This window comes from Humulus lupulus, chromosome 5, assembly GCF_963169125.1.
Source record: "Humulus lupulus chromosome 5, drHumLupu1.1, whole genome shotgun sequence".
Classification (NCBI taxonomy): Eukaryota; Viridiplantae; Streptophyta; class Magnoliopsida; order Rosales; family Cannabaceae; genus Humulus; species Humulus lupulus.
In genome coordinates, this window is record NC_084797.1 from 6,924,401 (window position 1) to 6,946,855 (window position 22,455).

General features: G+C 35.7%; 1 protein-coding gene across 4 annotated transcripts; it reads left to right on the plus strand.

Annotated features, from left to right (window-relative positions):
* Positions 1–15,736: 15,736 nt before the first annotated feature.
* LOC133834321 (cyclic nucleotide-gated ion channel 1-like) lies at positions 15,737–21,465 on the plus strand. 4 transcript variants are annotated; one of them, XM_062263905.1, is made up of 11 exons: positions 15,737–15,920; positions 16,030–16,114; positions 17,780–17,839; positions 17,940–18,345; positions 18,465–18,650; positions 18,750–19,042; positions 19,168–19,279; positions 20,027–20,245; positions 20,360–20,608; positions 20,716–20,905; positions 21,011–21,465. In XM_062263905.1, the coding sequence occupies exons 3-11, from the start codon at positions 17,802–17,804 to the stop codon at positions 21,211–21,213; spliced, it is 1,896 nt and encodes a 631-aa protein (XP_062119889.1). In that variant the 5' UTR covers positions 15,737–15,920; positions 16,030–16,114; positions 17,780–17,801; the 3' UTR covers positions 21,214–21,465. The 4 variants fall into 4 exon arrangements, with proteins under 4 accessions (XP_062119889.1, XP_062119888.1, XP_062119891.1 ...); XM_062263904.1 differs by having other exon boundaries at positions 15,741–15,920; positions 20,716–21,465; XM_062263907.1 differs by lacking the exons at positions 15,737–15,920; positions 16,030–16,114; positions 17,780–17,839 and having other exon boundaries at positions 18,212–18,345; positions 18,472–18,650; positions 20,716–21,465.
* Positions 21,466–22,455: the final 990 nt, after the last annotated feature.

Below are 22,455 nucleotides of genomic sequence, written 5' to 3' on the forward strand. Positions count from 1 at the left end.
TTCATTTTGCATCAGCACGCAACCCAATCCTTGTTTTGATGCATCGCAGCAGACTACGAACTTATCGTTGGGTATCGGTACACTGAGTACTGGTGCTGAGCAAAGCTTATCCTTAAGCAACTAGAGGCTTTCTTCACACTTATCATTCCAGTTAAATTTTTGTTGTTTCTGGGTCAGGTTGGTGAGCGGAGTGGCTATCTTTGAAAAGCCTTCTACAAACTTCCTATAATAACCTGCTAACCCTAGAAAGCTTCTTACTTCAGATGCGTTCTTTGGTCTGGGCCAATCCTTCACTGCCTCTACCTTTGATGGGTCTACTTCAACTCTGTCTTTTGATATAATGTGCCTGAGGAACGCCACTTGCGAAAGCCAAAATTCGCATTTCTTGAACTTGGCGTAGAGTTGATGCTCCTTCAATCGCGTCAAAATCATCCTCAAATGTTCCTCGTGCTTTACTTCATCCTTGGTGTATATTAAAATGTCGTCAATGAACACTACGACGAATTTATCTAAGTAATCCTTGAAGACCCTATTCATTAAGTCCATAAATGCGGCTGGTGCATTATTAAGACGAAAAGACATAACCAAGAACTCGTTATGTCCATAACGAGTCCTAAAGGCTGTCTTAGGAATATCTTCTCCCTTTACCTTGAGCTGATGATACCCGGACTGTAAATCGATCTTTGAAAATACAGTCGCGCCTCGGAGTTGATCAAACAAATCGTCGATCCGAGGTAGCGGGTACTTGTTCTTAATCGTTACTTTGTTCAGCTCACGATAGTCTATACACATTCGCATACTATCGTCCTTCTTTTTCACGAATAATACCGGTGCTCCCCATGGCGAATGGCTTGGCCTAATAAAACTCAAGTCTAGGAGTTCTTGTAGCTGCATCTTTAACTCCTTGAGTTCCGTAGGTGCCATCCGGTATGGTGCCTTAGAGATAGGCTCGGTGCCTGGTACTAATTCTATCGTGAAGTCTATTTCTCGAGTTGGCGGAAATCTTGGCAAGTCATCGGGAAATACCTCTGGAAATTCTTGTATAACACGGACATCTCCAACCGTAAGTGGTGTCTCCCTTTCTACATTTGCGATGCTGGCTAAGAATGCTTGACATCCTTTCTCCATCATTCTCTGAGCTTTGAGAGATGAAACTAACGGGGTGCCGAATCCTGAAGCTTGTCCCATGAAGCATAACCTCTGGCCGTCAGGAGTCTCGAACATCACCTTCTTGCGTTTGCAGTCGATGGTTGCGCCATGCCATGCTAGCCAATCCATGCCTAGTATTACGTCAAAGTCCTTGATCACTAGTTCTATCAGGTCTCCTTCTAGTTCTATGTCCTCAATCTTGATCGGTACGCCTCGTACTATCCGTGATGATAAAACTACTTTGCCCGAAGGTAACTCAGTTACAAACCTAGTTCTAAATTTTTCACAAGGTTTGTCTAGTTTTTCTATCATTCCTAACGAGATATACGAATGAGTGGCTCTCGAATCAAATAATACATAGCATAAGTTATTGAGGATAGAAACCTGACCTGTGACCACCTTATTTCTAGCATCAGCCTCTCCTTGGGTTAAAGTAAAAACCCTAGCAGGAACCATCTTTTCGTCCTTCTTCCCTTCTGGCTTTTGCTGAGGACAATCTCTTTTACGATGCCCTTCCTAACCACAGTTAAAGAATTCCTTAGTGTTTGCGCAGCATTCTCCAAGATGCTTCTTCTGACACTTAGCACATGGCGGGTATTCCACGTAGCTCGGTCTATTTCCCCCATTATTTGTACGTGCCCTCTTATCACTGTCGAATTTCTTGTTATCCGGATGCCGTCTTTTCTGGCCGTTACCGTTGTTGCTGGACTGATTGTTGCCGTTATGGTTGCTGTTCCGATTAGTCTGAGGTTGGCTCTGCTGTCTAGGTTCAGGCTTATTGGCTTCCTCCTTACTTACATTAGCCTGCAACCTTTCTACTTCTATTGCCGTCTCAAGAACATCGGCATATGTAATGTTTCCCGGGTTTGCTAACTTAACCCCCATCTCGATTTTTGGTCGAAGTCCTCTAACAAATTTATTCACCCTCAGAAAATCGGTTGGAACCATCTCCAATGCGAACTTTGCTAAGCGGTCGAACTGACGAGCATACTCCGCCACTGTAAAAGTACCCTACTTCAAGTTGGCGAACTCCTCAACTCTCGTAGCGAGTACAACCGAATTGTAGTACTTCTTGTGGAAGAGCTCCACAAATCGGTTCCATGTCATGGTGGCAGCATCATGAGATTGCTGGACCAAGTACCACCATATCCTGGCATCCTTCTTGAGCAAAGACGAGACGCAAGATATGCGGTCCGCATTATTGAGATTCATATGCGTCAGAATCACACAATAGGAGAAATAGAAACAGTGAATTATTGTTCTGCTTTAGTGCTGCATCATGTCTTTGACACACCTTTTTCTATTGCAGACCAAGCCAAGCCAAGGGAAAGAAAAGAAGTCACAAGGAACGAACTGAGTGAGCTTAGACAAATAAACACACTAACACACACACACAGAAAGAGAAAGAGAGATAGAGTATAAACTATATATTATGCCGGGGTCTGGTTGGGCCAAGCTTTTTGATCAAAAGGTTCTTCATGGCTATACTTTGAATATATAATTCTCATTTACTGAAGCATAATATAACACTATCATTATATGTATCTTTCCCGTTGATCATTTTCAACTATATTTTTTTGCAATATATATATATATGATAAATGAGATAATATAATTTTTATAACTATATAGCAAGAAGAGGAAAATAACTATATTTCTCTTGAAAAAAAAAATAAGTAGTCAAGGGACAACTCTATAACTATACATAATCTTATATTGCTTTATGCTATATATGTAGGCCATTACTTAGAATAACATATATAGTTTTCTCTTCAAAAACTAATATAAATACCTATACCATGATGCATAGAGAGCCTCAACCAAATTGAAAGGATATGGTTCTTGATAGTTCATCAGTTAACCTTATTTGCAGTTCGATCTGATTCTAGCTAGTAAATTATAAAATAATTCATGTTCATATTTCAGGGTGACTAAGAAGTTTGGACGGCCACTACATGGTCCTTGCATTCTCAATTTTACTGTTCCAGTCAGTATCTCTAAAAGAAACAACAGAAAAGCAAAGGGTAGAACAAAGACAAGGACAAACAAATTAACCAAAATAGGCACAAACAAGGAATATAATTCTCATACTGACGTATATATGTGGATATCATGCTGACAAATTTCAGGGCATAAAATTATTAAATCTGAAGGGGAAAGCTGAAATAAGGAACTCAAAAATAAAAGTATGGTTATGGCTACATTACTTACTTTGCCACACACATCTTTAGAAATTATATGCCTTATCAACTCAGTGTCTCCTACATACAAAATTAAATACCTCTGCGAGGAAAAGTTCAAAAATCACAAGTCCATCAAACCAACCACCAAGTTACAACCTTGGAATCCTGCTGGAACCAATAGACACAAAAATTCAAAACCTCAAAATAAGCCATATGGGATAGTAAAATAATAACAAATTAAAACAAATGCTATATATTGGAATATGAGATATGTAACTTAAGAGATCCAAACAATAGTCCTAGATCCAAACTAGACATAAGTCAATAAACACAAAGAAAATACACACATGACATGGAGTGGAAAAACGATCACACCTTGAAGAAAAATGTAGTAATTAAAAAAAAAATCCATGTAATGCAGTAATATTTTGTTTTCTATGTTAGCATTAATTTCATTGATAGAGATGCATTTTTGAGAAAATAACGTGTGAGTACCAAAAGACATAGGAAGAAACTCCATGTGAAACTTAATGGACAATATTAGATTATTCTAAATACTAGAAGAAAAAAAACATATATCCTTGTTATAGTGATATATATATACATATATTTAGCCAAAAATAAATATATATTCCAATGACCCATTTCTCTAAACTTCACTTTATCCCAAAATAAAAAAAATCTAATAACCACCACTCACTACACTCCTATTTGGTATTGACCCCTTGCATATTTAGTAACCCAACTAGACAAATTAACAAATAGCTGGAGTGCAATACCAAAATGGGTTAAAAATTTAAAAGAAATCATGTACACAAACAAAGCAACACTAAAAATTACCCAATGTTCATCATACTCCAATACTTACCACCAAATGTAAATCCATAGTAGAAAATTTACTAATTTGGTACCCAAATATAAACACTAATCTTAATATTAAACATAACAACCTTTGATTTTCCACTCTTTATGTAAAATTCTAGAAAACCAAGAATTTGACAAGGAAGACAAAGTAACAGAAAAATATTTCTCAAAAAAATATGTATATAAATTGGGTTTCTATAAATATACATATATATGGGTATATGACAAATCTTCCAAAAGCATCAATCTCCTCTTGTCCACGACTGGCATCTCATACCTTTTTGGAAGAGGTGACAAACACCATGGACTAGGATGACAATGTCACTCCTAGACAAAATAGTTGTAACGTTGAGAGTGTTTGGGACCGATTCGGATGAGGCAAAAATACCATGTGAGAGGAAGCTTTGTCATTTAAATATATTTATATAAAAAATAAATGCAAAATTTCATATCAGAAATGAGAAGAGAAGAAAACATTATAGAATTAACAATCAAAGAAAACCGGAAAGTGAAGACATATCTTGAGACTATACAAAGACCTAAATTTAATAAAGGTGTACAAAATAGTCTTGAATAGAGAGGTTCTCTCTTACCTTAGATCCTAAAGAAAGCGTATGTAAGAGCTTCACCAGTAAGAGACAGAAGCGTAAAGGGCCTCTCCAAGAGAGAGAGCGACAGATAGTGCTTCAAATGGCGAGAGAAAAAGAAGCAGGCATACCTATCGAGCCTCTGAGTCATCCAGCCCCAACGAGCCCCCAAGCCTCCACGTCCTGCCCAGCCCCTGTGCTGTCGAGCCCAGACCCGAGACCCCCCCACCCGCCGTCGAGCCCAGCCCTCGAGCCACCAGTCGTTGCTGTCGAGCCCACCCCTGAGCCCCCTGCCGCCGAACAGCCCGACCACGACCCCCTTGCCGCCTTCGACCACCATTCCCTGAGTCCCTGCCGTCGTCGTTCGGGCCTAGCAGAAAAAATGCAATAGAGAGAGGGAGAAAGGAAAGTATAAGGATCGGGGTGGGAGAAAGGGTTTCTTTCTTCTTTATTTTATTTTATTTTACATGTGAAAAAATTAGAGAGAGACTATATTATAGTCAGACCAAAATGCTTGCTATTTCAATTTAGCGGGACTTCCTAAAGGTGCCGCCTTTTTTTTTCATTTGTTTTTGGACTTTACTGTTTTTTAATCATACTTACTATAATACTTTTTAAATAGTCTTATCTTCTTGTGTTGTGGAAAGAGGTATTTGGTGTAGTGTCAGTATCCCGTGATCTGTAGGGGGAAAGACCGGGTAAGGCTATGCAATCCCACTTCGCCTGGGGAAGGTTAAGTGTGATGATTCTAAGACTGAGTAAGTATGGGAATAAATAAAAATAGTTTAAATAGATTGATGGGTACTACTTATACCAACAAGATGCGTTATCTTTTCAGTAGCCCATCACTTGAGAACTCCAAAGTTAAGCGTGCTTGACCTGGAGTAATCTCATGATGGGTGATCCCAGGAAGCGTGCGAGTGAGGACAAAGCACGCTCGAAGACTCGTGTTGGTTTGCAGGGCCAGTCATCATTCTAGGAAGCAGGCTTAGTGACGTGGGGTGTTACAATGGTATCAGAGCCTTGACACAGCAGGAAGTGTGCCTAATGGGGACGTCAGAACCCTAAGGGTGGGTGATTGTGACAGTCAATATCCCCTGATCTGTAGGGGGAAAGACCGGGTAAGGCTATGCATTCCCACATCGCCTGGGGAAAGTTAAGTGTGGTGATTCTATGACTGTGTAGGTATGGGACTACATAGTTGAAGAGAGTTTAAATAGATTGATGGGTACTACTTATGCCAACAAGATGCATCATCTTTTCGGTAGCCCATCACTTGAGAACTTTAAATTTAATCGTGCTTGACCTGGAGTAATCTCATGATGGGTGGCCTCTTGGGCAGTTCTATAAAGACTCGTGTTGGTTTGCAGGGCTAGTCGTCATTCTAGGAAGCAGTCTTAGTGACGTGGGGTGTTACACAAAGTGTATAAATAAATGCAGAACCATCAAACCTGCCGAGAGCCCCCCGGAAAACTTTCCCAAGCCTTCTAAAGAACCAAACCCTCCCCAAGCAAAGACCGCATCCGAAAAAGCTTGTCCAAGTTAAAATAAAAATAATAATCTTGATTATTATTAAGTAAAGAAAAATGGGTGAAAATGATTTTTTTTTTGTAATTTTGGTACTATTTATAATTTTTTATAAAATGGTTTTTGTATAAAATTCGACCAGCTGTATAAAAGTTTTGACTGATTGTTTGAATTTTTTTACTACCTGTCTAAATTATGAGATGTTATTTTGTAAAAAATTATTAAAATTAGGCTAGAATGTAAAATGACTTTAAAAAATGAGTCATTTTGTCATGAGACCGTTAAGTAAAGTTAAGATAAAATCATAAAAAAATCCAACTAATAATTAAAAATAGCTTTCAATCACATGAGAAAACTCCTTAAAAAGAAAATAGTAAAGTTTAAATTTTGATTTAGAAATCATATATATAAAACAATCATAAAAATGAAAAAAAAAAAAACAAATTTATAGCTAGAAGCTACACCGATCTAAATCAATGGTAAAACAATAATATTTATGAATAAGAAATTTAAATAAAGTTAAACTAACATAACAAAAGTAAATGGAAAAAATACCATAAAAAATTGATATTAATATATGGGCAAGTTCAATGGGACTCCATCCCTGCAAATTGTTATTGTTTTAATAGCAAATAAAATCCAATGGCTGGCCAAATGTTATCCCATTTTGCTGAAATGCTACAGTATTGTAGCAACAACAACCTTTTCTTTGGATTTTTGATTTTTATATTAATGTTTTATAAATAAATATATATATGTATATTATTTTATTTATAAGGTAAATTAATATAATAATATAGAATGTATTTTTGGTATAAATTTTAGTGTTGTGGTTAATAGAAAAAAATTGTGTTAAAATTTCATTATTTTGGTAATAAAAAAAATTTACGCTGAAAATCATCACAAAACCAAAAACAGAAAGGGTTGTACCATTGTGTAGAGTCCAAGAACTTTACTTAGCTAGTTAGATAGTATTATTATAGTATTTATAGTATTATCTTTGTAACTATGGATTTTTGGTTCAGACCGGGAATTATTTGGACACTCATAGTAGTACTTATAGATTTTCTAAGTTTAACCTATAGTTTAAGAATATTAATGTTAACCTATGGTTTGATTATATGACTGATATTAAGGATAATATTTATTATACTATAAGGTTTAGATAAGGACCAATAGGATTTTAAGCACATGTTATGAATGGGTAATTAAGGATTAAGTATTTTGAGGATTTAATTTAATAAGGGTAAAAGTTTGAATGCTATAAGGTCAGTCAGCAGCTTTGAATACGTTGAGGGCTTAGTCAAGGCTATTTACTCCATTCAGACTTAGCTAAAAATGTGCAATTTCGTGTTTAATTAATCAGCGTGTGCCGATGTATCGCAGCTATAGGGGGCGATATATCGCAGCACGTAGATACGAAAAACACGAGACGATGCACGACTGCCTCGGGCATACTGGCCCAGGCGATATATCGCCTCCTTCAGTATGTTTTGAAAGTTTTTGAATTCTTTTTCCATTCAGCCATTCAACCTCTTGATAAGTCCAACATCTTTTTGAACGAGTCTTCAGCCTCTGCTGAAAGATTATTCAAATTATTTTCACCTAAAAAGCTATTATTTTTATTCAAGTAAAATTTAGATCCTTTCATTCCTAAACTCTATAAATATGAACTAGTGCCCAGCCAATATTCATCTTTTGCTCTAAGTTCAGAGGCTGCAAGTGCTAAGTGAGTGTAAGAGTGTAAACACCTGGTTTGGGGAAATCATAAGCTTGATCCTCATAAGCTTATCAAACACTTTGGGAAGTAAGGTTCTATAGTATTTCAGTTTGTGGTGTAGATTGGTCTTACAAGTCTTTAAGGTAACCCAAAACTCTAGTTTATTGGTTTTATGTTATTTTCTTTCTCATAGCCTTCTACTCAGTCTTCTAACCTCATTCTTATTTTGGTTAGGAAATCTAAGTTCTTGAGTACATAAGTTGTAGAGTCCAAGAACTTTACTTAGCTAGTTAGATAGTAGTATTATAGTATGTATAGTATTATCTTTGTTACTGTGGATTTTTGGTTCAGACCGGGAATTATTTGGACACTCATAGTAGTACTTATAGATTTTCTATGTTTAACCTATAGTTTAAGAATATTAAGTATAACCTAAGGTTTGATTATATTACTGATATTAAGAATAATATTTATTATACTATAAGGTTTAGATATCAACCAATAGGATTTTAAGCACATGTTATGAATGGGTGATTAAAGATTAAGTATTTTGAGGATTAAATTTAATAAGGAGAGAAGTTTAAATGCAATAGGGTCAGTCAGCAGCTTTGAATACGTTAAGGGCTTAGTCAAGGCTGTTTACTCCATTCAAACTTAGCTAAAACTGTGTAATTTCGTGTTTAATTAATCAGCGTGTGCCGATATATCGCAGCTATAGGGGGCGATATATCGCAGCACGTAGACACGGAAAACACGAGACGATGCACGGTCGCCTCGGGCATACTGGCCCAGGCGATATATCGCCTACAGGGGGCGATATATCGCCTCCTTCAGTGTATTTTCAAATGTTTTTGAATTCTTTTCCTTTCAGCCATTCGAACTCTTGATAAGTCCAGCATCTTTCTGAACGAGTCTTCAGCCTCTGCTGAACGATTATTCAAATTATTTTCACCTAAAAAGCTATTATTTTTATTCAAGTAAAATCAAGATCCTTTCATTCCTAAAATCTATAAATAGGACCTAGTACCCAGCCATTATTCACCTTTTGCTCTAAGTTCAAAGGCTGCAAGTGCTAAGTGAGTGTGAGAGTGTAAACACCTGGTTTGGGGAAAACATAAGCTTAAACATCATAAGCTTATCAAACACTTTGGGAAGTAAGGTTCTATAGTATTTCGGTTGTGGTGTAGATTGATCTTACAAGTCTTTGAGGTAAACCAAAACTCTAGTTCACTTGTTTTATAATATTTCCTTTCTCATAACCTTCTACTCAGTCTCCTAACCTCATTCTTATTTTGGTTAGGAAATCTAAGTTCTTGAGCACATAAGTTTTGGTAAGTGTGACTTTCAATGATTTAGTCTTTCCATCCCTTTCATTTCATCTCTTTTCTTCAAATCTACTCACCCTTTATATATGGTTTTAGGAGTGTTCCAAAAGTCCCAACTCAGTCCACATATCCCGGTAACTTTGGTAAGGAAAATAGGATAGAATCTATATGTTTTATGCTTATGTTATCTTATGTGTTATGTTATGAAATATGTTATAAATATGTTATGAATATGTATGTTTGTAGGCTTGGGCATATGACCCATATGACTAACAAGACCCCAAATGGGTTATGGGCATATGACCTACTTAGCTAGTAGGACCCCACTAATCCCATGGGCATATGACTTGTTTAGTCTATGGGACCCCAAGTAATAATGGCCATTATAATAAGTGTATGTAATAAGTGTTATGATATGTCTTTATGTTTATTATGAAATTTATGTTTATGACTATGTGTTAGATTTTCCTTGCTGGGCATTAGGCTCATTCCTTTTTGTTTTATGTGCAGGAAAATAACTTTAAGAGGCGGTAAGATTCGTCGATGCTTAGAGAATGTGTATCGATGGTGAATGGAGTCAAGGAGCCGAGCGTTATTCGATTCGAGGATGTAGTTTTGTTTTATGTCTTTTTACATGTATTTTCTGCACTATTTATGTAATGCCTTTTTATTTTAAATTATGTTTTTGTTTTTAAGACAATGGGATCCCATCTCCTACTTATTTTATGTAAGTAACTCTATTTCTACAAGTTTCCAATAAAGTATGGTATTTTTGCAAATGTAAGTTCTATTAAGGATGGTATGTATAGTTTCGTTAATGGTCCAAAAGTCTAGATTAGTGGATCATTACATAAGTTTCGGTAAGTATGTTTCTCAATGGTTTAGTCTTCCCATTCCTTTTCATCTCTTTTTCTTCATTAGACTCACTCTTTTTCATAATGGTTATTAGGAGTGTTCCAAAGTTCCAACGCTGTCCACATATCCCGATAACTTTTGTAAGGAAAATAGGATAGAAATGCATATGTCATATGTTCTATATGATATCTTATGTTTCTTATGTTATGATAAGTGTTATGATATATATATGTTTGTAGGCTTGCGCATATGACCCATATGACTAACAAGACCCCAAATAGATTATGGGCATATGAGCTACTTAGCTAGTAGGACCCCACTAATCTCATGGGCATATGACTTGTTTAGTCTATGGGACCCCAAGTAATAATGGCCATTATAGTATGTGTATGTATTAGTGTTATGTTATGTCTTTATGTTCATTATGAAATTTATGTACATGATGTATGTGTTAGATTTTCCTTGCTGGGTATTAGGTTCATTCCTTTTTGTTTAATGTGCTGGAAAATAGCTATTAGTGGCGATAAGGTTCGTGGATGCTTGGAGATTGTGTATCGATGGTGAATGGAGTCAAGGAGTCGAGAGTTCGATTTCGAGGATGTAGTCATTTATTTATGGTCTTTATATGTATTTTCCGCACTTACTATGTAATCCCTTTATTTTATAAATCATGTTATGTTTTGCTTTTCAAACAATGGGATCCCATATCCTTCTTATTTATGTAATTAACTCTTATTTCTATAAGTTTTCTAATAAAATTATGGTATTTTCGCAAATGTAAGTTTTAGTAAGAATTTGTATGTATAGTTTCGTTAATGGTCCAAGAGTCTAGAGTAGTTGGGTCATTACAGTTGGTATCAGAGAAACGATTCCTTCGCATGAAGTTCTCCAAGATACACACGCTCAAAGCTCTGAATCTGACCACCAAGTAAGTATTTAAGTTACAAGTTATTTTGCTTATGTGTATAGCTAACAACTTTAGTGTTTATGTTTTCAGTTAAGTATGAACGGAGCTTTAACCTACCAAGATATCCGAGCCATTAAGGCTTTAAAAAGAATAAGGGAGCCAAGAAATACCGTAGGAGGACTAGAAAGGATCACTCGAAGATTGCTCTTGTTCCACCAAGAGATAGGTGGCCTTCAAGAGGCTAAGCAAATAATGTTAAGATCAACTGAACAATATGTACTAATAATTAGGCTATTTAAAGATTTCCATCCTGTAATAGCAGCCTTAGAAGAAATATGGGAAAACATGAATGATGAGGATGAACTACCATTAGCGATGAGATATTATTTCCTCTTAGTTAGGTTCACCGCAAAATTCGAGTTTCAGTTTACAAATGAGCAAAAACATAGGATTCTCACCAACCTTCCTAGAGGACACTTTGATGCTCATCAAAATGATGATTATGAGGAGATAGATGACGATATGCTAGATGAGTGATCGGATGTAGAAGATCCCGATTTTTAGATTAGTAGTTTTTATTGTTTGTTTTATTTATTCTTTTTTATGATTGTAATAAGTGAAAATCTTTTTCCAAATGAATAACATGCTAATTTATTTTCATGTATGAGTTTGATTTTATTTTTCGCAATCATAATAAATACTAAATAAAATGAATAATGACTAAGTTCAGTGAAGGTGGATACAAATCAATGAACCAAGTTTCCTTGTTGAGAGTTAGGGGGCCTTAGTAGTGGGAACGATTTTACTGATCCCAGCCCTCCCTCAATATGGTTAACTTTGGAACAAAGATAAGTTTCGAGCCTGAGAATTAAGTCATATAGGATGATTAGAAACACACTTAGAAAATAAAGATGACTTGTTTTTCTAAGTATAGAAACCCACTCTAAATAATAATAAAGACTTATATAATTTTTTCATAAAAAGTCATAATAAATAGGTCCGAGATATGTTTGTTTTAGAATAAGTTTTTGCCTTAGAGCCTATTAGGGTAAGTTCTAACTGTTAGAACTCTGCTACGATGTCGCTCCGAAGATCTGCACGCACCAACGGAAACGCCCCCAACGATGTTCCAATGACCAATGAAGTCCCTCCAGTTCGCCGAAGGGGAGTGCATGCTACTGTTCGCTGCAACGCGCCGGCACCGCCAGCTGACAACACTGCGGAGATTGCCAGACTGTGACAGCAAGTCGAGGAACTTCTGCAGCAACAACGCCAACAGGCTCAATATCAGCCTCAGCCTCCACCACAGCCACAGCCGCAGCCACAGCAAATGGCCCCAGCACCCCAACAAGTTGGTCCATATGGGGGATGGCCAATGACAAATTACGCGCCGTATCCAATACAGCACATGGAGCCATTATATGAGAGGTTCCGCAAGCAGCACGCTCCAAACTTCGAAGGGACTACAGACCCCTTTGAGGCAGAAGAGTGGCTAAGGAACGTGGAATCGATTTTGGCCCACATGAATCTCAGTAATGCGGACTGCATATCCTGCGTCTCGTCTTTGCTCAAGAAAGATGCCAGGATATTGTGGGACTTGGTCCAGCAATCCCATGATGCTGCCACCATGACATGGACCCGATTTGTGGAGCTGTTCCACAAAAAGTACTACAACTCAGCTGTACTCACTTCAAGAATTGAGGAGTTTGCCAACTTGAAGCAAGGCAATTTAACAGTGGCAGAGTATGCTCGTCAATTCGACCGCTTAGCAAAGTTCTCCTCTGAGATGGTTCCAACCGATTTTCTGAGGGTGAACAAATTTGTTAGAGGACTTTGACCGAAAATCGAGATGGGGGTTAAGCTAGCGAACCTGGGAAACACTACATATGCCGCCGTTCTTGAGACGGCAATCGAAGTAGAAAGGTTACAGGCCAATGTAAGAAAAGAAGAAGCCAGCAAGCCGGAACCTAGACAGCAGAGCCACCCTCAGGCGAGTCGGAGCAACAACCATAATGGAAACAATCAGTCTAGCAATAGCGGCAACAATCAGTCCAGCAACAACGGTAATGGCTAGAAAAGACGGCATCCTGATAACAAGAAGTTCGACAGCGATAAAAGGGCACGTATGAATAATGGGGGAAATAGGCCGGGCTACGTGGAATACCCGCCCTGTTCTAAGTGTCAGAAGAAGCATCCTGGAGAATGTCGCGCCAACACCAAGGAGTGTTTCAACTGTGGTCAAGAAGGGCATCGTAAAAGAGACTGTCCTCAGCAAAAGCCAGAAGGGAAGAAGGACGAAAAGATGGTTCCTGCTAGGGTTTTTGCTTTAACCCAAGGAGAGGCTGATGCTAGCAACAAGGTGGTCACAGGTCAGGTTTCTATCCTCAATAACTTATGTCATGTATTATTTGATTCGGGAGCCACTCATTCGTATATCTCATTAGGAATGATAGAAAAATTAGACAAACCTAGTGAAAGATTTAGAACTAGGTTTGTAACCGAGTTGCCTTCGGGTGAAGTAGTTCTATCATCACGAATAGTACGAGGCGTACCAATCAAGATTGAGGACATAGAACTAGAAGGAGACCTGATAGAGCTAGTGATCAAGGACTTCGGCGTAATACTAGGCATGGATTGGCTAGCACGGCATGGCGCAACGATTGACTGCAAACGCAAGAAGGTAATGTTCGAGACTCCTGACGGCCTAAAAAAAAGGAGTTTTTTTGGCAGTTGGGAATTTTTTTTTTTGCCATGTCGGCATAGCTATGTTCCAACTCCAGACGAACTCGAACAGGATTCTGTCTGCGCTGAAAGCGCTATATAAGGAGATGAAGTGGGAGGAGCCCACAGCGCATGAGATCTTGTATCTCTTCTACCTCAAAAGCAACCTTTCCCGACCTCATGGTGGGGATGGGTTCTACTATCTGTCCAGCTACCCAAAAGAGAAGCGAATGTTCGAGGACATTCTAAACCACCCCTCGAACGTCAAAACCACCTTCTTCTAGACAGACGATCCCTCTCCCTCCCAATTCTATTCTTTTGGAAGAATTCGTAAGTTCCTCGTATTTTTTGGCTAAATTCCCTTTTAATTTGTGAGCCATGTTGACTTACTTAAGTCTTTTATATAGCCACCTACCATCGTCCTCAGCCTACGGATGCCATGAGGGAACGTAGGGAAACCATCCTCAAGCTTTCCTATGGTCGACGATCCCTCTCTTACCTTCTTCACGAGGACAAGCTTCGACTGTACAACCTTCTAGAAGAAGGACCACTGACGACTCCAGCAACCGCAAGTATGCGAGATGGGAGAACGTACTCGTGCCCACCACCAAGCTCCCTACGAGAGGCAAACATGCGGGTGAAAGCTCTCGGGCCCATTGACCTTGCCCCTTCGAACCTTCAGGCTCAGGAAACGAGGCATATGATGAGGCCTCAGTGAGCTCGTCAAGAGGTAAAGTCATGCTCGATTCATCCGTGTGATCTCCTTCATTACTTAAGTATGAGCCTGACGTAATGATCCTTTTCGATGACCCCAGGAATAATTTCTTATTATGGTCGAGGGTAGACCTTAGGGTCCGTAGGTTTGATAGTTGGCTAGGTAAGTACCAAACCATGTATAGCCTAAACGAGGTTTGGGATGGGGTATTAGTGCAATACGACACAAACGATTATATAATTAATATGGGTGATATTGATGTGTGTAATTATTTGACATCATTATATATATATAGTAGAAAGTTCCTTAATTTGTGGCATGAAACAACATGGCATATCTTTCATTTTGGTATATATATATTATATTATTTTGTAATTATGTTATCATGTATAATTAGTCTTTTATCTTTAATTTTATTGTATATAAATTTTAAAAAAACAATAAAAAATTATATATTTTTAGAAATTCTCTCCCTGCTAATAATTTTCTTCAATTCTCCTCCTTCTCTACCAAACAAAAAGCGAGATAGTGACGTCATAAAATTAATCTTCCGAAGAAAAGAAAATAATTTTTACTTTTACTCAACAAAAATAACTGTGACATACAATTTTCATTACATATATGACTATCAGCAGGCTCAATTGTTTAGAAAATTACTATTTTTTTACAGGTATAAAAGCTCTAAAATTTTGAAAAATATTATTTTATAAATAATTTTTTTTTAAAATAACAAATTTTTATATAAAATCCCTACTACTCAGTTCCGGCCCTAATAGGGAAGACATTATTAAGTGGAAGAGAATTGAAAACTGCCGCACATAATGGGGCCTTATTTTTTTTTTGAAATATTACTACCATTGAAAAATCACATAATGGGGCCTCAAAAATTTGAAAAATACAATTTTATATATAATTTTTTTAAAAATAACAAATTTTGTATAGAAACCAACCATTGAGTTCTGGCCCTCCCTATTAGCAAAGACATTATTAAGGGGGAGAGAATTGAAAACTAATCAAAATTCTCTGAAAAAAATACCTTGTAAATTAGATACATTAAATTTGAACATGAAAGCCACGTAACCATGAACCAAGCAAAAATAAAATGAAAAGAAGTACATACCACACAAGTTTTAAGGATAAGATCGAGAGAAGCCAAGATTTTATTATTTATTTATTTATTATTTGTAGCCGTGGTATTTTTCCTCCTCCTCTCTCCAATAAATAATTAAGCTAGTCAAAGATATTATATAAATATATATATATATAGCTATAACTATTAAATGTAAATCTCTTCTGATCGAAGTCGCATATGGACTAGTCACCTTCCTCTTCGGCACACCTGAACAGAACTGCCTATCGCTGCTCCGGTGAGTATATATATGTATATATATATAGTGTTTTTTTCATACTTCTCTTTCTTATTTTTATACGTAAATAAATATATATTATTTTAACAATTAAGCATATTAATTGTAGGTTTCATTTCATATATATATATATATATATATATACATTGAGTTATGAACAATCTTGAAGACAAAGGTTTGGCCTCATTATTCCAGTAAGTAATTTCTTCTTCAAAATTTTTATATACATTATTGTCGTTTGGTAGACAGTGTGGTCGTCTCAATCCTAAATTTGGCAAAACTAAAAATTGAGGGCTAAGCATAAAACTTAAAGAGATGTTCCAGTAAAAAATATAGATAAATATATAGATTATAAATTACAGAAAGTGAGCTATTTTTATATTCATATGTAATTAAAAAAAAACTGTTAATCCCTACTGTAAATATTGAGGGGAGGAATAAATATACATATCTTGGCTTGATATGAAAAGTAAGAGAAGAAAATATTATACAAATTAAAACGAAAGATAAAATAATATAAAAAGAAATATTTTAAATAAGGAGAAAGATAATATATACTATACAAAAGATATAACAAAATCACATTAATTTTTTAGACCTCGTTGACAAATTGTGTTAATAAATATCTAGAGTGCTCATAGCTTATAAGCAATGACTTAAATGGTTTGGGGGCACTATAAAGACATTAAATAAATATTTTAAAACAATATTTTTTTTTTATTTTTATTTTTTAAACTTAGGGGACATGGCCCCTCTCCATCAGTGTTTATAAGAAAAGTTATATTCATCATTAATTTGTCTAAAGGCAACTTTTGAATGTTTCTATCTCTGTAATTATCCAAAGCACCAATATACACTATAAAAAAAAATCTTACGTGTGTTTGGTATGGAGTAAAGTAAATATGAGAATAAAAATATAAAATATTTTTTATATTTTGTTTAAATTTTAAGAGATTAAAATTAATAATTTGTGTGGGACCCTTTATATATTTTAAAGGTAAAGTGAATTATTTTGTACACAAGAGTCCAATGTTACTTCTATCCCAAGTCCTTCTACATTTTGTAAGATAACTCAACTACGCAAAACAAATATCTCATTAGTATATTAAAATTTGTAACTACTAGTTAAATTAGTTTAAAATATTATTATTATGTCTAATTTTCTATGTTATCACTAAAAAGCCTATGACTAAATCTATTACAATTTGTTGTATCTAGATGTGATTTTAGCCGGAACGAATTTCATCAATAGATTGTAACTAAAATTACATTACTAAAAATATTATCACTAAATGTTAGCTTTTTAAATTTTAATTGTTTTGTCTCTTACTATATATTAATCAGTTAGCCACCGATAAAGACCCTTTTTCTAAGCTGATCCAATGCATAGAAAGAATTGTCATACTTGACTCCACTCACTCAAGCATATAATAGGAAAGGTCCAAATCCTTCACCACCTCACATTGTAATTTTTTTATTTTTTTTTAATAGTTCGGTTTTTTTTTTTAATTTTTTAAAGATAGTACTGCCCATGTGCAGTTATATATACTAAGATACAATTAAAATTTGTTGGTAAAATTAATCTTCTAAAGAAAAGAATATAGTTTTTTACTTTTACTCAACAAAAATAATTGTGACATACAAGTTAATTAAAAAGAAGGAAAGAAACGAAAAAGGTATACCGTTTATATATATAAGCTATAGATTCCTAAATGAGTGCATATGTTTCAGAACCACACCGGCACAGAAGTGAGTGTTCTTCGTGATAATTCTCTCGCTATATTATATTTTATAAATTCTTCTTTTCGTATAGGGCTACTCGATGATCACGTGTATATATGTTTTTACTATTATTGCAGTTTATATATTTGAGTTATAATTATGAACAATCTTGAAGGCAAGGATTTGGTAGCATTGAGGTAAGCATATATATATATGTGTGTGTGTGTGTTTTTTTGCTTTGTTTTATGTCAAGAAGGATCTTTTGAATGTGTGTCTATTGTAAACTTTTAATTATAGGAATCATTATTCGAAGCAGTATAATAATTCCAACAACTCTGAAGATTATCATGATCATGGAAGACAAGAACATTCACTAAACCAGATATTGAATCCAGGGGTAACAGACTCTCGATTATGGAATAAGATATTCTTGGCTTCATGTGTAATCGGAGTCTGCGTCGATCCATTGTTCCTCTACATTCCAATTGTGAACGATGACCGAAAATGTCTCGACAGAGACCACAATATGAAGATCATATCTCTTGTTTTACGATCTGTTACCGATTTCTCTTATGTTTTACACTTGATTTTTCGGCTTCAGTGGGCACGAACCATGTCCAAGGCACTTGGTCAATCCATTTTCACAAAGTTTCCATGGTCTTATCTTTTAATAGATCTTTTAGCCATTATTCCAACCCCTCAGGTACGTATCACTAAACATATTTTTTAGGTGTAAATTGATGACTTATATTGTGTGTATTAACTAATAATAAAAGAGTTATTGTACGAATATACGTGGTAGTTTTATTGTACTTCTCGAAGATTACAGGATCAAGATCTTTGAGAGCAAGAAAGTTCATCAACTTACTACTTCTTCTCCAATACGTGCCTCGAATTCTTCGTGTGTACTTATCAGCCAAAGCGTTAGGAAGAGTTTTTGACTCACTGACTCAACGTGTATGGGTCAGAGGCGCCTTCTTTTTTTTCCTCTACATTATTTTTGGTCATGTAAGTATATATCAACTTATTATATAAATAAATGATTATTGCTTTTCATACAATATTAATCTATACATATATATATATATATGTATCATCGATCATTAGGTGTTTGGAGCCTTTTGGTACTTCTATTCAATTTTTCGCGAGACAGCTTGCTGGCACCTTGCCTGTATGGAACATGGACCAAAAGAATGTATACCTGGTCCTTTCGACTGTCTTGGACCTCATCCCAGAATGAATGTGACCAAACTGAACCAATTTTGCCCTGTTGATCCACCAAATGCAGATATCTTCAAATTTGGAATATTTTCTGAAGCTATTGAATCTCGTATAGTCAGCAAAACTGATTTTCCCGAAAAATTCTTTCGCAGTTTTTGGTGGGGTTTAAGAAATTTGAGGTTTGGACATATAAATATATGCCTACTTATATTATATAATCTTTTAAAATAATAATGAAAAGATATGACACTTCTAATCTTCATATCTTATACTTTGCCCTTTTTTTTTTTTTTTTTTTTTGTAGTTCTTTTGGTCAAAACCTGGACACAACTAGCAATGTACAAGAAAACATGTTCGCCATTACCATTTCTACCTTGGGTTTACTTTTATTTTTATATCTTATTGGAAATCTGCAGGTATGTACCCCTTTTTTTTCTTCATAATATATGCATATATTTATCTTTAAAAATTTATACATACACTACTACTGTTCATAATGATGATAAAAAAGAGAGCTGAAATAGTTTAATTTGTTAATATCTCATGTTAGCCTATTTGGAAAGTATATCAACACATATGCATCCAAATAATTATTATATTGCTATAGGTTACATATATATTGATGTTACAGGTACATTATATATAAACAAATATATATCGAACGACTACAACGCATTCTTTTTTTTACAATATCGGTGCATCTTTTTTCAATTTTCAGCACCTAGATAGATATAATCATAAAAAAATTTATATGACGGTGTACATTGTAGTTATTTAGAATATCGTGTAAATTTTTAAGAAATTCTTAATAGTTTACGAAGCCGAAAACAGGGTTCAAACTGTCAAATTTTACACGCGTACACAAAAAAACAGACATGAGGGCAACATACATTTTAGACTCTGTTTTTGGTACCATAATTTATTCAGAATTTCTTGAAAATTTGTAGGATGTTCTAGATACCTCAATGTACACCTTCATATAAAAAATGTGGGAATATATCATTCCACATGTCGAAAATATAAAAATGATGCACTAGTGTTGCAAAAAAAAATGCGTTGTAGTCGCTCCCTATATATATATTATTTATGGTGTTAGGCGCTAGAGGTACTACTATTCTTTACCATTTTTCACGATATAATACTCTTGGTGTATATATTTACAGACATACATGCAGTTGGAAACCACAAAATCAGAAGAGGCAAGAAGAAAGTTAAGTATCAAGCAACCAGAAATAGATTCTTTTCTATCAAACCATGACCTTCCACTGTATAAAAAGAAAGCCATCAAGAGATACCTAACCCGAACAATTAGAGAAGACAAAGATTTTGATGTCAAACATCTCTTTTCTCTACTTGGAGAGCATGATCATCATCACATTGAGGTAAGTAAAAAAAAATACTAGCTAGTTAATTACTCATAACACATATGGCAGTTTATTAGATTTGATAAGGATGAATCATATATATTTTACTACTTATTATTCATTTTGGATCAGACATTTGCAGCTTGGGTAACCAAAATATTGGACCTGAAAAAAAATGTGAACAGTACAAGTGAGAAAAAGGCAGACTTGTGGCTGTCAAAAAATGACATTCCTCAGGATCTAAAGCGAATTATTAAGAAATACATTCAAATGAGATTGCAAGATGGAAAAGATGTGGACATCGACCATATTTTGCATATTCTTCCTTTGTCACAGGGAATGCTAATTAAGAAACACATGTGTTTCCCTATGTTAAAAAAAGTAAGTTATCTTTTATAGTATATGTATGTCATTATTAAGTTTGATCTTTCATTTGAGCTATAACATAGTATTATTATTTGATTGATTGATTATATGATTAATTATAGGTTCCATTATTTCAAAACACGGATGAACATGTTTACGAAACAATATGCAAATATCTGAAACCAGTCACATATTCAGAGAAAAGTTATATCATTCGAAAAGGAGAGCCACTTGATATGATTCTCTTCATCACACAAGGTGTTGTGTGGGCATTTGGAAATGATACTACTCCCATGAGTCGACTTCAAAAAGGTGATTTCTATGGAAATGAACTCATAGAATGGCAATTAAAGTCAACATCCATTGATGAGTTTCCTATTTCGGTTGCTAATCTTAAATCCCATACCAATGTTGAAGCCCTTGCTCTTATGGCCAATGACTTGGAACATGTAGTCTCCAATTGCTGGTTCAAGTTCTCCCGCACCTGCTCATCTATGCCTGAGAGCTTGAAGCCTTTTGCAGTTCGTTTTCTACAACAACTAACGTTGCGACAGGTTCGAAGGAGAAGGAAAAAAGTTAAGGGATCTCAGTCAGGAGAGGTATCAGTGAAGATGCTTTGACAAGTTTACCAGCAACAGTTGTACTAAAGTTTGTTTTGGTTGTTCGTTGTCCATTGTTTGCAGCAATGTTTATTAATCATAATCATGTAGTTTTTATTAGTATATTAATGAAGTTGTAATAAAAAGCATCTTAATCTTTGCCAAGATTCTTAGAGGTTTTACTCATGTTTCTCTCTAGATAATTTTTGCTATGAAATATTAACATGCCATGAGCAACACAAGTTTCTATGATTATATATGATCGTTTCACAAGCTCTTCCAATATACATAAATGGTGGTTGATGTATACTATAATCATATTCTTGTCTCGTATATGAATATTAACACATTTATAAGATTATGGTTTACTTGGGTTTTTTTTATTTTGAATAAATTAATGGAGAGATGAATTTAAAAATGATTGGAGAAAGAGGATCATAATTGATTTTATAATTTTGATGGATATAACATTGAGTATAAGTCGATGACGCATTTTTTCGTCAACTTAAATCTGAAGAGCACTAAACAACGATTTATAAAATAACATTGAGCTCACAGCGCACGAGATCTTGTGTCTCTTCTGCCTCAAAAGCAACCTTTCCCGACCTCATGGTGGGGATGGGTTCTACTATCTGTCCAGCTACCCAAAAGAGAAGCGAATGTTCGAGGACATTCCAAACCACCCCCCCCCCCCCCCCCCCCGAACTTCAAAACCACCTTCTTCTAGACAGACGATCCCACTCCCTCCTGATTCTATTATTTTGGAAGAATTCATAAGTTCCTCGTATTTTTTTTTGGCTAAATTCCCTTTTAATTTGTGAGCCATGTTGACTTACTTAAGTCTTTTATATAGCCACCTACCATCGTCCTCAGCCTATGGATGCCATGAGGGAACGTAGGGAAACCATCCTCAAATTTTCCTATGGTCGACGATCCCTCTCTTATCTTCTTCATGAGGACAAGCTTCGACTGTACAACCTTCTAGAAGAAGGACTACTGACGACTCCAGCAACTGCAAGTATGCGAGATGGGAGAACGTACTCGTGCCCACCACCAAGCTCCCTACGAGAGGCAAACATGCGGGGTCAAAGCTCTCAAGCCCATTGACCTTGCCCCTTCGAACCTTCAGGCTCAGGAAACGAGGCATATGATGAGGCCTCAATGAGATCGTCAAGAGGTAAAGTCATGCTCGATTCATCCGTGTGATCTCCTTCATTACTTATGAGCCTGACGTAATGATCCTCTTCGATGACCCCAGGAATA